Consider the following 17,842-nt stretch of genomic DNA (forward strand, 5'->3'; position numbering starts at 1 on the left):
TGTCCTTTTGGCAATGGCCTCGTTCATTTTCTTTTGGGCAGCTAAAGATGTTGAAATAATAGGGTTGAAGAAAAGCTAGCAAGTTAGTCCATTGGTTTTCTGTTTTGTCTCCTGTCTCCAAGGGGCAAAGGGCCTAGCTCCCTGTCCTGACCTGGCCCTATTAGATGAAACTCAGGTTTACTCTTTGCCACCACTACCCTAAGGTAAGATGGCTTGTCTTGCCTTTCCACTCTCTCTGGTTTCTCCAGGGGTACCATCCCTTACACATTTTTCCCTAACTGACTTACAGACATTATAGTTGGGATCACAGCTAAACTTCACTTTGGTTTGAGGAAGGAGTATTTTGGGGGGTGGGGGTAGGAGTGGGGAGAAAAGCTACAAATCAGGTTTCTAATACTCAATCAGCTTAACCTTACATTCCACCATAACTCCCACAGGCCAATTAATTGATTGTCCACGTCTCTAAATTCAACACATTTTTGCTGGTAGCTTGGAAATCATGGAACTTCCATATGTCACCTTGATTCAGTAAATTGTTTTTATACTTGGGAAATGATTATGGAATGTGACTTATTCACAACAACATTAAGCAGGAAAAGTTGCTCTTATAGAAAATGTCATGGCATTCCATTTATCAAAACCTTGCTCCAAAGAAATGAGAATAGATCCTGAAAGAATGGCAAAGGAGCATTCTGTTCTCTTAATCATCTAAACTTGAGAGTTTAGAATTGGATATCTGACTGAATAAAGTGTTGGGAGTTAGATACAGAGAGAGATCTACATCTGTGGGAAGGCAGTTTCCATTTCTAGCTCCTTCCTTTACCTCGTTATTCAAACCAGGCTCATCCTATCCTTGGCAAAAATTAAAACCCTATATTGGTGAGATATTCAATACAAAATCTATCCATTCACTTTCTTTCCTGTGCCCTGACCAAGAAGACAGGGCAAAATTAAATAATACTGAAGTGAACATTGAAATAAGGTCATTTATTCTAATTGGAACTGGAATTAAGGTCATTTACATAGTTATTGTCGTTTGGGGTGTCTCTAGAATAGGCTAGCACCAAGGACCACTCTCAGCATCCTTTTGCCTTTACATTCTCTCCCCGTCCCCTAAGCTCTTGCCCCCTATTTATCTCCCCCTCCCCTTAAGCCATGAGAGCTGTTACAGAATTCAGGTTGGGTATGTCACGGGCCTGCCTATAGGCCTCTCTCTAAGCCACGTCTCTACAGGCCAACTCTGGCAAAGCTTTTTGACAGTCTAATCTTTTCAGAAACATTTTTTGAAAATTCTTGGTCTGGCTGAAGTGGTTGAATCCTTTCCTAAGGACTTATGAAAAGCTGGCTACAAATGAAACACTATTTCTGCCCCTCAACTCCAACTCTTTCTCTTGACCCATTTAAAATTCATTGTTCATTCCAAAATAGATAGGCAGGAAGCTTTAGAATACTTTTTAGTTTGCAGAGAAGAAAAGGGTCCAAACAGGAGCGGCAGCAAGTGGAAGGCCCAAATCTAAAGGCGTGATATGCCTCATGAAACATGGCTCGGATGACAGTTTCTGGTTCAGCTCTCCCCTTCTCTTGTGCCATCTTCCCCAAAGAAAGACACTGGTCATTGCTTCAGTTGCTCTTATGTCTTGACCCCCCCCCCCGCCTAAAAAAAGAAATCCATACCTAGGAGAGGTAGGGGACAAGCAGGAAAGTTAAGTCTTTGAGTGGCTAGCTCTGAAATAATGCCCAACTTTTTGTAATGAGGATGGGTGTAACACAGGCAGGATCCTTTCCTGTCTCCCTCATCACCACTCCCTTTCTCTGATGTCATGAGGATGGCGATTTGATGGTGAGAACCTGTTTCTTTCCTCCTACTCCAATGGATTTCTAAAAGAGTCCCCCCTGCTATCTGAAAACCTGGCCTTACCTGTAATTGGGACCCGTGACTGCAGGATGGCAGCGATAACAATCCCTTTCCACTTCATCTCTTTCTTTCCCCCAGGATGGTGCTTGGGGGGACAGGAGGCCAATTGGAAGCCCGGTCTTGGACGATGAAGAGAAAAGCTACCTCCGAAGGCTTTGTTCTTCTGACTGCCTCCTCAGGAAGTGTGAGGACTAGAAGATCTTTCAGAAAGCACCTGCCAACAGGGAGGCTGCATAACACACACTCCCCCTTTCGGTTCACAATGAGGAAGCTTCAGAGGTTTGAGGTTTTGGGGTGTGTATGTGTGTGTGTGTGTGTGTGTGCTTTTTCTCTCATCTCAGGATTGATCTTTCATTTTCTTTTTTTTCAATAGGATGTTAGAAATGGCTAATTGCACATCCATGCTCCAGGGATAATATATATTTGGTTCCTGGACAGACATGACCCAGCTGCTTGCTAGAATTGAAAGCTGTCCCTTTCTTGGTCTCTTTTCTTGCACCTCCTAATATCAATACCCATCTGATTGACAGAACCTGCTGGGTGGCAAGGAATTAACTGACAGCAATGAATCAGATTTTATATTTTGTAAAGTACATTTTGAAGAAAGGAGTCGATCATTTTGTGATAAGTTTTAAAGACACTCCTCCCACTCCACCCACCCTGATCATGTTCACCAACCCTTTCCACATTTTCCATCCTGACAGTAGGGATGTTGGTGTCAGATCTGGTTCTCTTGTCACAAATCCCTCACCCCAGCTTTGCCCTTGTGACTTGGAGCTGGAGAAATGCCCCAATTTTCTGATACCGAATGGAGGCATACTAACCCTAAGTTTCATCAAAGATTTGTGAGAACTGAGTTTCAGCAGGACAAGAGAGTATTTTCATAGCTTTTACATTCCAACAAGATCATTTCAGACTTACTATTGTAAAAGAATATATCCTTTCATTGAATATACATACTTAGACCCATCCTGTGTCATTTTCTTTATACTATGTAGTATAAGTGAATAGGTTATTTGGAAGCATTTTTAAAAGTTATTGTCCTGGAGGTAATACAGCAGATAAGAAGATGAATTTAGATTTGAAGGATCAACTTTCAAATCCTAGTTCCATTAATGTTACTTGCATTTTCTTAGTCAGATTATTGAAACTCTTTGGGAATCTGTTCCCTTATTTCCCTGAAAATAAGGCCTAGCATGATTTTTCAGGATGCTCATGATATAAGTGTTTTCCCAAAAATAAGCCACAGTCAAGACCATCAGCCAGATGAACACATTTAGTATGACTGTTGCAACACATGATAGATGTAGTAAATTATATAAAATAATATTATATCATTAAATATAAATAAATAATATTATTAGCATTAATACTTAAATGACAATATAAATTGTAATTATATATTTGTAAGCAGGTGTCTTTGGATGAGAGATAAATGCCTATGTAAATAGATGAACTAGAAACTTATTGCTGAATGACCAATTGAAGTATAGATACAATGCACTTGATAACAACTGATAGAAAGAAAGCCCCATCTATAATTATCACTAAGGGCAAGAAAAATAAAATTGAACATATTTCAGGCATTTATATTCTTGAAACTGAAAAGTCTATTGTACACAAGCAGTTATAAGGAAGAGGGTCAAATAATGCTGCCACTTGTTTTGTGAGGAGACCAGAGGTCTGCTAATCTGGGAGTCAGCCAGCACTCACCAAATATAAAGAAATACTTTCAGTTCTATCTATATCATACATCATTTTCCTATCATCATCACCTTTATGGGAATTTAGTAGCTTGAGCTCACATTAGCCCCCATCTAGTTCGATTTTTTTGAGGGGAGGGGGGGACAGCTAGTTGACTCCGTGGATACAGCACCCACCCTAGAGTTAGGAGGACCTGAACTCAAATCTAGTCTCAGACACTTACTAGCTATGTGACCTTGGGCACAAAAAAAGCGCTTAATAAAAATTCTATTGAACTGGATTGGATTGGGTTGAAATTGGATCACAATATATCTACAGAACTAATCTGTTCTCCACAGAATCTTTGGGACTGAGAAAGGTTGAAAGCTAGTTTGACCAGAATTACAATGGCCTTGGGAACACTGCAAGTTAAATACCTTTTGGAGACATTGCTATTGATTATATATTGCTTAACAAGAATGACAATGGTTAGATTTCAGACTTGAAATCAAGGGTTATGTAATTTAGGTAAAAGATGGTAATTCCTTCCTGTTTCATTCATATGGTTAAATTAACTTCTTGTTAGTTAAATTAACATGAATAAGACCTTCCCATTAGTATGCATGGTGTCTCCTTATTAAGTCATAAACTTGACCCTTGTACTTCTTGGTATTTTAACAGCACTTTAGGGATCATTGATTGAGTTGTAGCTAATAAAATCCTTAAGCTATAGCTGAAGTCCAATGACCTTGGAATTAGGAGAGCTCAGAGAATTGTAGAGATGCAGAAAAGAACAGAGATTTTTTTAAAAGCCATAGAAAGACACTCTGGTTCTCTGGGAGCAAGCCAGTGTAGCCCTTCCAGGGAAATAAATACATCAGGGAAGCACATTGCTGAACAATAATCTCTGGGATGGCTAATGGAGACAAGTATAATGAAGAAGGGAAACCAGGACCAGTCAGGAACTATGGGACCTAAACTGGTATTGGTCTAGTAGCAGGGACAGAGTGATGGGAAGAGTTCTTGGACAAGCAGTAAAATGATTAGACTGAGCCTCCTGGAGACAAGGAGAAGTTCCCAGACAAGGTAGCTTCTAAGAGCTAAGGAACAGATGTGGACTTAGAAAGCTGTGTGGAGGGGATAGCCAACTTTATAAACTCTGAATTATTTCGCCTTTGAGAGAAGCCCCAACAAGGGTAATAAGTGTAGAAAAATATATAAGTTCTAAGGAAGGTGAGATTCATTAGAAGGAAGGTGTGCTTTACTCTTTAGGAACCCTCAAATGTTTTTCCTTACTGGAGGAACCTCAACAAACATAATGCTATAAGTCTGAGATGACTGTATAGGTTCCTAGGAAGACAGAGTTTATCCTCTGTATAACTCTCTAGATACTCCTGAGCTTCCCCTTTTTAGGGAGGCATCAACTCTGGGGTATTTATCTAAGTCTTGAAAATTGTGTAGATTTCTGGGAGAGATGGAAAGCCACTAAAGAAGAAAGTAAATTTTTCTTTATTTATTGTGGATTTTTGAATTTTCAGTCTGGTGAAATTAAAGCCATCCTATATTTGATGTGCTGTTAGCCTGAGTGCTTTCATAGGAAATGAAAATCTTTTTTTTCCTTTCTGTGAAGGTCAAAGTATGAGCCCAAATCTAATGTTTCTAGGGAAACTTTGGGTAGGGTTGCAAACCATGATCACTGAGAAGCCCCCAAGACTGAGTCCAGATTAGAAAACTCCAATCTTTTGGTTCTGGGCTACAGGTTACATTTAGAAATTGCTGGACACATTTTTAACCTATATCAAATAATTTGCTTTCTCAATGAGGGGGAGAGGGGGAGGAGGAAGGGAGAAAATTCAGAACTCAAAGTTTTTTTTTTATTGAAACAGAGTGATCAAATTTTATTTCTTTTTTCTTTTCTTTTTTTAAATTTTTATTAAAGATATTATTTGAGATTTACAATTTTCCCCCAATCTTGCTTCCCTCCCCCCACCCCCACCCTACAGAGAGCACTCCATCAGTCTTTACTTTGTTTCCATGTTGTACCTTGATCCAAATTGGGTGTGATGAGAGAGAAATCATATCCTTAAAGAGAACAGAATTCTCAGAGGTAACCAGATCAAACAATAAGACATCTGGGTTTTTTTTTTCCCAAATTAAAGGGAATAGTCCTTGTACTTTGTTCAAACTCCACAGCTCCTTATCTGGATACAGATGGTACTCTCCTTTGCAGACAGCCAAAAATTGTTCCCAATTGTTGCATTGATGGAATGAGCAAGTCCTTCAGGGTTGAACATCACTCCCATGTTGCTGTTAGGGTGTACAGTGTTTTTCTGGTTCTGCTCATCTCACTCAGCATCAGTTCATGCAAATCCCTCCAGGTTTCCCTGAAATCCCATCCCTCCTGGTTTCTCATAGAACAATAGTGTTCCATGACATACATATACCACAGTTTGCTAAACCATTCCCCAATTGAAGGACATTTACTGGATTTCCAATTCTTTGCCACCACAAACAGGGCTGCTATAAATATTTTTGTACAAGTAATGTTTTTACCCTTTTTCCTCATCTCTTCAGGGTATAGACCCAGTAGTGGTATTGCTGGGTCAAAGGGTATGCACATTTTTGTTGCCCTTTGGGCATAGTTCCAAATAGCTCTCCAGAAGGGTTGGATGAAGAACTCAAAGTTTTAAAAGTGAATGTTGAAACTTGTTTTTGCAAGTAGCCAGGAGAAAAATAAAATGAAATACAAAATTAACACTGAATGAAGAAAAGGATTTTATGTTATTACTTTGATGCTCAAGTATTTCTCCTTTAATATAATATCATCTTCAAATGGGTTGGACCTGTGGAAACATCCCAACCATCTATAAGTGAACAGAAGGTGTCTTTCCCCTCACATTCCATCCAAAATTGTGAGAGAGAATCCATGGTCAGACAGAAAAGAACCTCAAAGATTCACACACTTACTGTAGAAGGACTAGAGTCTGGGGACTGCTAGTGTTGGGCTTTGAATCTGGGAGGAGTTCCTCAGATCAGAGACTTCAAGTTAACTGTACCAAAACACTGAAAGGAAACTCTCTCCCTGGACACACACACACACACACACACACACACACACACACACACACACCACCACCACCACCACCACCACCACCACCACCACCACCATCACCACCACCATCACCACCACAAGCCTACTATTCTAATTGCATAAATCTATGCACCACAACCCTAGAATGAGGAGCAATTGCTACTCATAAAAGGGGTGGTACTAGGGGGTAGGGATAGTCAATTCTTTGAAAACCACAGAAAGCTTGATATTTCCTTGGATCATTCTCTGGTGTTTTGTTGAATGTATAAATGTTGGGGGGTGAAGAAGAGGTGGTGAACATAGACTAGTCCTCCTGACTGAAATGAAATAGATGCTTGGTCTTCTCAAGGAGCTTATCTTGGAGAGATAAGGGATAGGGATGGGGACTGGATTTGTGATCTCATTGATAAAGAGAAGTTTTGGATAAGGGAATCTCCTATCTCTCTGGGTCTGGGCACATGTGGCCCTGATGCAGGGGAAAAGATGAAGAGAATTGTGAAGGTAGAAACTGGGTGAAGATGTAAATTGAGTACCACCTACTCTTGAGATGTAAATTGACTAGAAGTAGAGAATTATAATTATAACAGAAACAATTTGTAATCTCCTCACATTGGGTGGAGATCCCCATTGCCATTGATTCATTGTTTAATGTAAAATTTGTATCCTGATCTCCTTGGGCTTTTACCCCCTACCTAATTCTGGGGCTAGTATAGGGAGAGTTCACCTTTTGCCCTCTGGATGAGAGGCAAGTCATAAAAACCTGGGTTGGACTAGAGCCCAGGGCCTCCAGTCTTCTTTGATGTGTGGCCCAGTCAATGCTGCTTGGCTGTTTTTCTCTTTTCTCTCTCTCTCTCTCTCTCTCTCTCTCTCTCTCTCTCTCTCTCTCTCTCTCCTCCCCTCCCCTCCCCTCCCTCTCCCTAGCCCTTCCTATGTCTTGTAACCTTTTTAATAAATTTTTGTTTTATTTATACCCTCCCTTTCCTGAGTCTGAATAATGATTCCTCACAGGCAGAACTGAACTCAAGTAGCCGGCAGTTACAGTCCCAGCTAGATTAAATTGTAACTGAGAAGCAATGAAAAAAATAAATAAAAGTACAATAGAAGATAAATAATGATAATATATGGTTTTCTAAGTCAATACGAAGCCACAAGAATCCTCATGTATGGTTTAGCAGCTCCTATTTCTGTGTGAGTTTGACACCACCAGCCCGGAGAACTGAATGCGTGGCTCAGGATCACACAGTAAGTACTTGTCAGAAGTAGGATAGGAAGGCGGGGGCACAATAAGTAAACAGATGTGTGTATGTGGAAGACAATTTGAGAAGGAAGGAGTAAGCCCTAACAACTTCCTGTGTTGAAATGACACATGAGCTGAGCCTTGAAGGAAGTTAGAGATTCTGTAGGGTTTGTGGTTCCCTTAACTCACTCCCATCTTTGCTCTCTAGGTGGATAAGCATTATAGTATCCCTGATCTATTGTTGTTGCTTCTTTATCAATAGACAAAAAGCAAAACCAGGTTCAAGGGCAAGTCAATGTGTAGAAATAGACTCTTCTCATGTTTTCCTTTTCTCCATCTTCCTTTCTGAAAAAAGCCTGTATTTACAGTAGCCTTGCCCCCACAGCCCTTTACTTCTAACATTGCCTTGATAACTGAAATTTTAGGGACAGCGCCTCTCTTTCTCTTTATTTTCTCTGTAGAGCTGTAAATCAGTATAATCATTTCAGAAAGCAATTTGTAATTATGCAAATAAAATGACTAGAATGTCCATACCCTTTGACCCAGAAATTCTTTTTATTAATCTTTTACCCTCAAGGAGATGATCAATAAGAAGAAAGTCCTCATATACAACAAAATATTTATGGCAGCACTTTTGGTAAATGAATGTAATGGATTATTCCTTTTGTTGTTTTTTGTTTGTTTGCTTGTTTGTTTAGGTTTTTGCAAGGCAAATGGGTTAAGTGGCTTGCCCAAGGCCCCACAGCTAGGTAATTATTAAGTGTCTGAGGCTGGATTTGAACTCAGGTACTCCTGACTCCAGGGCCAGTGCTCTATCCACTGTGCCACTTAGCTGCTTCGTAATGAATTATTCCTAATGAGAATTTCTAGAATATAACTCATTAGAAACAATGAATATGATAAATTTAGAGAGGTAGTCAGAGACATATGATATGATGCAGAGGGATGTAAGCAGAACTAAGAAAATAATATACATAAGGACCACAACAATATAGTAGAAGGAACAATCACAAAATACTATGTGAAAAAGAAAAAAGTTTGATTGCATCACAGAGTATGATAAGGGTAATAATATATAATGAGGTGAGAAAGATAGACTGGGGCCAGGTTATGAAGAGTTTTAACAGTTAAACAGAGGCCTTTATATTTTATCCTAGAGACAATTAAAGAGCCCCTGGAATTTACTGCATAGAGGAGCAATCTAGTCATAGGAATACTTAGGAAAAATCACATTTGCAAATGTGTAAAGTAGCGGGGTCCAACCTTTTAGATCTACTGGGCAAAACCAGTCAAGGACCAATACAGAACTTCATACCCATTCATGGAAACAATATAATTCACACTATCAACTAAACATAAGAACAAAAGCAAGGTGGGCTATATGAATGGGCCCCCAAAGATCTGTAGGTAACAGGTCAGACACTTGGTGTAGAAGATGGATACCAATGGGAGAACTGAAGCAGGGAGAGTAACTAGAAGGTCATTACAGATTCCTTCTTGGATATATTCAATGAAAAGGCAAAGACTACTCCCTCATAGTGGGAAGACAAGCTTCAGGCCTTTACCTTCCACTGGGGCCATAGTGCCAATGAGAACATGACTTTGTTGTTGCTTTCATTTCTGTTGTATCAATTTTTTTCTGGCTTTCAGATGAAGGACATTCATATGACTTTGACTGTGTGAATTCAAAAGGTCAGGAGACTCAGCCAATAGAAGTCAGGAAGTATAGTCCATGTTGGGACTAGCCAGGAATGAAGTCCTATTGATTTGCCTGGTCCAATTGAGGATTATTAGAGATAAAGATTAATTCACCTACCAGTTGTGATGCATTTGGAAGGGAATTTGGTGGCACAAATGTTATGCAGATACATCCTCCCCACCCCGTCCACTCACTCAGATGATAAAAACAAAAGTGTGCTCCTAAGTATTGCAAAATGTTTGCCAACACAAAGGGTTTGTTGTTGTGCCCATTGGTGGTGGTGTGGATTGCATTGTATCATGAACAGGCATTGAATTCTGCTGATGGCCATTGAAACATTTTTTGTTGGACAATGAAATTCAGAAAAGTTAAAATATTGGACACTTCTGACCTAGAGATATAGACTAGACTAGAGAAAATAAGATAGAGAAGCAATGAAATCCTGAACTAAGTAGATCCTGGCTAAGCATCTTCTGATTAGAGAAAAGACCAAGTCTGATGGGCAAATAGGGAAAATCACACTGGCAAATGTTTAGACATTGGATGGATAAATGCTAAAAATATCTGGGTGTGGTCTAGTTTTAGGTTCCAGAATGTGTGAATGAATTCACAGAAGACTGGTTCTTGATCCTGAAGTATTTAAAAACAAAAAGATATATTACATATTACTGTGGTTAGTAGAAGCTAATGGAAAAAGAAGATAAAGGCAATAAAGGTACTTGAAAGCAACTGATCCTCTGAGGGGATAAGCAACAGGAACCTCTGCCATCAGGGGATAAGTAGCATAAAGAGAAAGAGAGCAGTATAAAGAAGAGAAATTAGGGACAGTTGTAAGATGTGTGTAACTGGGCTGATAATAGCAGCATCCATCAAGGATAAAGGCTGGTTTTATATAGGGAAGCAGCATATGGTATATGTACAGTGTTATTAAATAGTTCATAAATACTTAGTCCAGAGTGATTAAAATGGCTTTTATTAAGACGTCTTAATAAAAGAGCCAACTCTCTCAAGGGGAGAGGGGCCCCCAAATTCCCAAAATGCTAGGTCTTATATGCACTTTGAAAGGTTTGTACCTCCCCTTTGTGCCAATCATTGGCTGGGGTCACAACCTAATTGATACATTTACCCCCATACATTTTTCCCACCCTGCTCATTATACTAACAAGCAAGAACAGCTACCTCAGGGGCAGCTAGTTGGCACAGTGGATAGAGCACCAGCCCTGGAGTCAGGAGTACCTGAGTTCAAATCCAGCCTCAGACACTTAATAATTACCTAGCTGTGTGGCCTTGGGAAAGCCACTTAACCCCATTGCCTTGCAAAAACTAAAAAAAAAAAAAGAACCTCGTGCAAAAGACAATAACACAGACTCTTATTCAACCCTGACAAAATTATTTCCTTAATCACCTTTTCCCTTTGTCTAACTCCTTCCTGTAAACAGGTTGGCATCTCTTAGGTTTCCACAAAGACCAGACATCCTGCTTTTGTAGCATATCATCCTCCACAGACATCTGTGAGACTGGAAAAATCCTTTCTTACCCTTGTGAAAGCAAAACACTTGATTCTTTCCCACAATTTTTTCCCTTTTTTGTTATCAATTTTGCTTTCACATCTTCCTAGTAATTCCTTCTTCAAATCATAATCCTTGCTCTTGATATGACTACTGCTTTTTTTTCTATAAAGATCTCACTTCCTCATTATCAGGCAAGGACTCGTCCTATTTTCCAGGTTTGTGCAGGAGCACATTCCAACTTTCTGATGTCTCTGCCTATTTCTTTTACTACTTGCCTATTGTCATCTGTCTTTGAGTAGCAACTTGATAGATTCAGTTAACCATGAGCTCCTCCTTCTCTAATCAACAGATAATCTAATACTAATTTTATCTCTCTTGTTTACATGACTTGGTCAGCCAGCAAGTCCAGGGCCCTGGTTGTCTAATTGGTAATTGTTTCTACTAGAGCTTAGAATCTAATCAGGATATAAATTGGGGTTCCATAGCCCTAATTCCCATCCTGTACCCAGGTAGTAGGCCCACAAATCTGAATAACAACTCCCTGACCAAACTTTGGCAGATGGGTATATGCAGTGGTTATCACAATTTTCTTTACTTTAATGCATTCCTGTCAAGGGATCCAGGTATCATTATTACATCTCACATGAGTCTCAGTTCACCTATCTCTGTAAATTATACTGTTCAAAAGATGAGTATCCTGCTTCCAGACATAAGTCCTCAGACATTTACTAGTCCCCAGGATAATATCCTGTTCAGACTGGTATAAACAATAGTCACCCCGAACTAACTCAGACACCCATCACTGGTTTTTCTCTCCTCTGGACCAGAACTCTGTGCCACAGTGTACCTCTGACCAGTAACTGAGAATCTAGGCTGAATCCAGGGGGACTGGCACCCAAGGCCAGTTCCCAAACTGCTATGGACCATCACAAATCCAACAGTTAGCTAAACCAAAAGACTGGGCAATGACTTCTGTCACCTGGATTTTCCTCTCACTATTACTAATACCCCGTTCTCTAAATCAGAGACGGGACTTTCCTGAGATAGGATATACAGACTCATGTAGGATATAATCATGTCACCCAATAATCTCAGTCTCCTTTTCTCTCAATGGAGTACATTTTCACCCTACGTCCCCTCTCCTTTCCATCAAAACCTTCATCCTTTGTTTGGTATATTATCTATTAGGAGAGGGTAAGGGTTTAACACAGAATCAAGGGGAAGTTACAGGTATCAAAAGGGGCAGATACCCTGACTAAACAATGTACACATAGGTGAGAGATAGTGGAGATGAATTGTACCAGAATCCTGTGCCAGCGATGTCACCTCCCCACCCTGGAGAAGAGTTGATGTCCTTCTGCATTTTCTGAATCTGTTCCAAAAGTTCCTCTCCATCTCAGGTAACTTGTTGAAACTTTCTCTTCTGGTAAAGAAACTGCTTAATCTTTTACTTAGAACAAAATATATATTTTCATCACAAGTCAATAAGATCCTGGAGCTTCTTACAATTTACGTTTTGTCTTAATCACTGTCATGTTGACATAGTTACTTCACTCCAACACAATAAACTTCCATAACTGTTTCGTTACATAAGTAAATTCACTGAGAATTACCACATTAACTTAAGCTTGTACATATACATTTAACAATCATCTTAATACAAAATGTACCCAGCATAGGTCTTAAAGTAAAAAGTGTTAACCTTTTGCTCTCATTACAATAATGACTCAAACATCCTTAGCCAAATTAAAATTTTTTTCATTCCCAAAATATTTCCAAATATACTACAGATTTTCTTTTTCCTGATATACTTATCTGAGTCACATTCCTTTCCTTAAACTAGACCTTGAAACTATAACTATCCTAAGAATTTCCCATTCTTCTTCTTACCTAAATATCCCCTCTGACATACAAATTAAGGAATCTTAATTCCTATCTAAGCATGTAGCTGAGAGCAGGTGTCAGAGTCACACACACCTAACCTATTTGACTATTAAATCCAGTTGATCTAAAACTTCTTTATCTGGTTTGCTTAATGTAGCTTACTATAATAACATCAGAGGACATCAAAGGAAAATTCCTTTATAGATATAGTTTTTGAATGTCAATGTCCAGAGGTTATGTGGATGGTCAAATGTCTTAGAACAGATTTATTCTGCCAGGTTGAGACATTATCCAAATGTCACATTTGGGGAAGTCAAGTTAGAAAGGTTCCAACCTCAGTCCATATTTAAAAAGCTGCCCCTTCAACTGTTTATTCCTGTCACATGAAATCTTCACCTATTGACTTCTTTGACTCCAATAATACATTCACCCAGTAACATTTCCTTTTTACTATCTTGGCATCAGGCATAAAAGAGAGAATAAATTAAAAAATCCCATGGTCTAAAATAGTAATTTTATCTAATTAGAACTTCAAGTGAGTACAATTCACTAAATTCCAATTATAGTCTTAATGGGGTACCAATTAATGAATCCTCTACCTAAAGCTCTGAGTGGCCTCCCCGGGTCCTTGCTAAAACCAGGAATTTTTTTTTTTAGGTTTTTGCAAGGCAAACGGGATTAAGTGGCTTGCCCAAGGCCACACAGCCAGGCAATCACTACGTGTCTGAGACCGGATCTGAACCCAGGCACTCCTGACTCCAGGGCTGGTGCTTTATCCACTATGCTGCCCCAAAACCAGGAATTCTAACTATGACTGTCCCTACATGCCTCATCTCCTACCTCATACTCGAGACTTCTGATCTCCAGACCCACACCCCTTGGTCTGAAATCATATCTGCTCTATCTCTATATAAGTATGATATATCAGATTCCCCTTGGCTAGAGACCCCTCCTTCTAGCCTGTTGTATTTTACAACAAATAAACACCTCCTTTGGCTAGGAGATTACCCATCATTTCCTAAATTCTCACATAACCTTCAGCTAAATGTTGTCACAGAAAAATCTCAAATTATCTTTCTTATGTTTATCTTTTTCATATTACATAGGTACTTTTACCTCAAAGCAAATAACCACAGTCTGGGGATATAACCACAATAATCCCAATTTATACGCACACACACACACACACACACACACACACACACACACATATAACTGAAAAGATTTCTATACATAAACTTTAACTATTGGCCATGCTTAACATACAAATCATTACTTTCAGAGTTCTTTCAAATCATTAAACCCAGATGACTTTAAATTTCCCAACATTTATTTCCAGTATAAAAAACAGCAGTAAAAATACTACATGATTTACTAAATTATTCAAAACAATCCTTCCATTATTACATTATACACAAACCCTTAGATCTATACCAAATCCATTATATAATTCAAATTTCAGAGATCCCAGAAGGGTCATAACTTTTGATATTTCCCTTTGTTACCCCTTCAAAGCAACCACATGTTAATTCTGGACTTTAATATTACAACAGGTAACCAAATAATTGTAAACATAAACTCTCTTCAGTTACAAAAGAATATCACATAACTGATAAACACATCTTACTCAGCAATAAGTTACCTTACAATGTGGTCACACAATTGCTATTTGTTCAGTCATCCTTCAGTACCCCCCCAAACCAGCTGTCTGCAGTTACAATGGGAGAAGTTTACATTCTTGACTTCTTTAAAATTAAACATGCAATTATTAATTTATATTGAACATAAGATTCTTATGCTAACATCTCAGTCCCTTAGAACAAAAGCAAAATGAACATCTCAATATCTTTTACATTTTTGTCTTCCAAGATCCTCCAAGAATCTAATCTCATACATACGATACATTTAAAACCCCAGTGCAATTCTTATTTATACCATGGCCTAAATATGGCAGAGAACTAACTCTTTAAATGTGACCTCAGTTCCTTTAGTTTGCTATCAACTATACAATTTTAACTTTTCCCAAAAATTTAGTTTGATAAAAGCTTTAAAGTACCTTGTACAGAGAATCCAGCTCTCACTGTCCAAAGTTTCATTCAAAATAATGCGATTATTATCATTATTAGACTTAGCACTAAAATGAACTAGAGAATTAATAAGCCCTCTCTAAAATGCCCTTTACAAAATTCTTTCCTCTCCTGTTTTCTTTGTCTCAAAAGAAATCAGTAAATATCCCTGATAATATAATTATATATTATGCAATAGTATAGATAGGCTCCCAAATTTCTTCACATACAATTAATCCCAATTATATATTTTTCTTCTTAGTAACACAATACCACTTTCCTTCAACTTAAAGGTGTTTCAGTAAAGTTCAAAATCCCAAACCAATTTAACAAACTAAGTTATTTAATTCCTCCCATTCTGTACAAATTTTGTCAAAACATAACAACACTCTTTTAAAATCCTCAGAATGATTTCTAAAACTTTAGTTCAGAAATGGGTTAATTTTGAGGGTCAGGAGAACAGTACTTTCCTTTCAATAAACGTGACTCCCAACCCCTGGTGTTTTTTTTTTTATTTTCTTCCTTTCCTGACCACATATCACACCTGTGATTGGATTTCTTTCCCTTTAAGCCTAAGCACCAGAAGTCTCCTGCCTGCCCCCCCCCCAGGGTGGGGCACTCCTCCAGTTAAACTCACATTTAGAGTTAAAGTAGAAATCTTCTCTCCTATAACTTCTCAATATTAATCATTTCCCTTACAATTTCTTTCTCTCCTAAATTCTCTCTGACCCACAGCTTTCTCTTTAAGGATCTCTCCCTCCACTCTCCAGTTCCACATACCAGTGCTGCTAGGGCTGTCTCAATGAAGGTGAGGCCAAGCTCTGTGAGGGAGGTGCTAGGTGCTGACTCCCTGCCCCCCCACCTTCCAAAGTTCCTCAGCTCAGCTCCCAGATCCTCTAGTTTAAAATTTAAGATGAGTCCCCTGACCTAAAAAAATCCCAGGACTAGGGCTAACCCCAGACCACTTAGACAAGACCGAACATATATTCAAATACACACACACACACACACACACATCCACAGGACCACACACTCACATTGGATCCAATCAGCTTCCTTCTTTCCACCTTCTGACTTTTGGCTACCAAATACAATGCTCCCTGGCCCCCCACATCTGCTGGCAATCTTCTTCTTGGTGAGCTCTAATTTTGGGGAAATTCCTGGAGAGGGACCCCAAATCCCCCTCCCTGAATACCCTGTTTCTCTGGCCTTCTAGTCTTTCCTACTTTGGAGGACTTCTCAGTTGGGCAGGGCAATTCTGGCCACCAAACTTACCACCACAGATTGTCCTATACTGTGATTTTACTCCCAAACATTTTAATCACACGACTCCAAACCCAGGCCAGTCTTCCCAGGAATCTCTGAGATATTTCCCCCTTCAGAGAACACCAGGAAAATGTGCTTGAAATCAAGCTGTTTACACTTGCTATTTTCTTGTGGTCTTCCAGGAAAATATTGAAAATACATCAGAATTGGGGTGGCTAGGTGGCGCAGTGGATAAAGCACCGGCCCTGGAGTCAGGAGTACCTGGGTTCAAATCCGTTCTCAGACACTTAATAATTATCTAGCCGTGTGGCCTTGGGCAAGCCACTTAACCCCATTTGCCTTGCAAAAAAAAAATACATCAGAATATCCCCAATGAGCCCCCAAACTATTATAAATGACTTAAATACTTAGTCCAGAGTGATTAATGGCTTTTATTAAGACATCTTAATAAAAGGGCCAACTCTCTCAAGGGAAGAGGGCGCCCACCAACACCCAAAATGCTATGTCTTATATGCACTTTGAAAGGCTTGTACTTCCCCTACCCTGCTCATTATACTAATGACCAAGAATAGCTACCTCCTTGAGTAGATGCTAGGGACAATGACACGGACTCTCATTCAACACCTGCAAAGTTGTTTCTTTAATCACCTTTTCCCTTTATCTAACACTCTCTTTCCTGTGAACAGGTTGGCATTTTTCTTTGGTTTCCATAAAGGCCAGACATCCTGGCTTTTGTAATGTATTATCCTCACAGATATCTGTGAGACTGTGACAATACCCTTTCTCACTTTTGTGAAAGCAAAACACTTGATTCTTTCCCACTTGCAGAAAGGGGTAAGGGAGTGGTTTACATCTTAGTACCCTTTTCAGTGGGCTAGCCCTCTTTTGAAGAAGGCATATCTCTTTTGGTGGGTGAATTGGGAAATGAGTTGAGATATTTATATCTCAGGATTTCTCTTTGGTGGTCCAGTCTTTGGAGTGAGTTTCCAGGTGACCTCAATAGGAACTATTTATCTAGATAACAATGGGATGGAAATCAGACAATCATAGGTTAGGCAAGGCCAGCACTGAAGGAAATAATATTAGCATAACATTTTTCTAATATTTCCTCCTCTTCCTGATGTAATCAGAAGAGAACTGAGGTAAGGAGACTATTTAGAAGGCCATTACATATTCCTTCCTGGATATATCCAAATGAGAAGGCAAAGATTACTCCTTTGTGGTAGGGAGAGTTGAGTATGATGTTGAGGTCTTGAACCTGAAAGACTTAGAAGAATGATATTGTCTTTAATGAAAATAGGGAATTTAGGTGAAAGGTGGAGACCTGAGCTTTATACAAATTGAATTTTAAATGACTCTGAGTCATGAAATTTAAAATGTCAAATTGCAGTTGCTGATGAGAGTCTGAAGCTCAGGAGAGAGGCTAGGGTTCAATATTTAAATCATTATTTACATAGAACTGATGATGAAACCCATAGGAGCAGGTGTGG

The 17,842-nt window shown here is 39.1% G+C and overlaps 1 protein-coding gene across 1 annotated transcript in view; it reads right to left on the reverse strand.

Annotated features, from left to right (window-relative positions):
- Positions 1-2,106, reverse strand: part of CD247 (CD247 molecule) — a 115,335-nt gene extending 113,229 nt beyond the window's left edge. The window contains exon 1 of the mRNA XM_074221909.1: positions 1,919-2,106. Coding sequence (XP_074078010.1) covers positions 1,919-1,976 — 58 coding nt within the window. The 5' untranslated portion in view covers positions 1,977-2,106. The remainder of the gene's footprint in view (positions 1-1,918) is intronic.
- Positions 2,107-17,842: the final 15,736 nt, after the last annotated feature.

This window comes from Macrotis lagotis, chromosome 2 (assembly GCF_037893015.1).
Source record: "Macrotis lagotis isolate mMagLag1 chromosome 2, bilby.v1.9.chrom.fasta, whole genome shotgun sequence".
Lineage (NCBI taxonomy): Eukaryota > Metazoa > Chordata > Mammalia > Peramelemorphia > Peramelidae > Macrotis > Macrotis lagotis.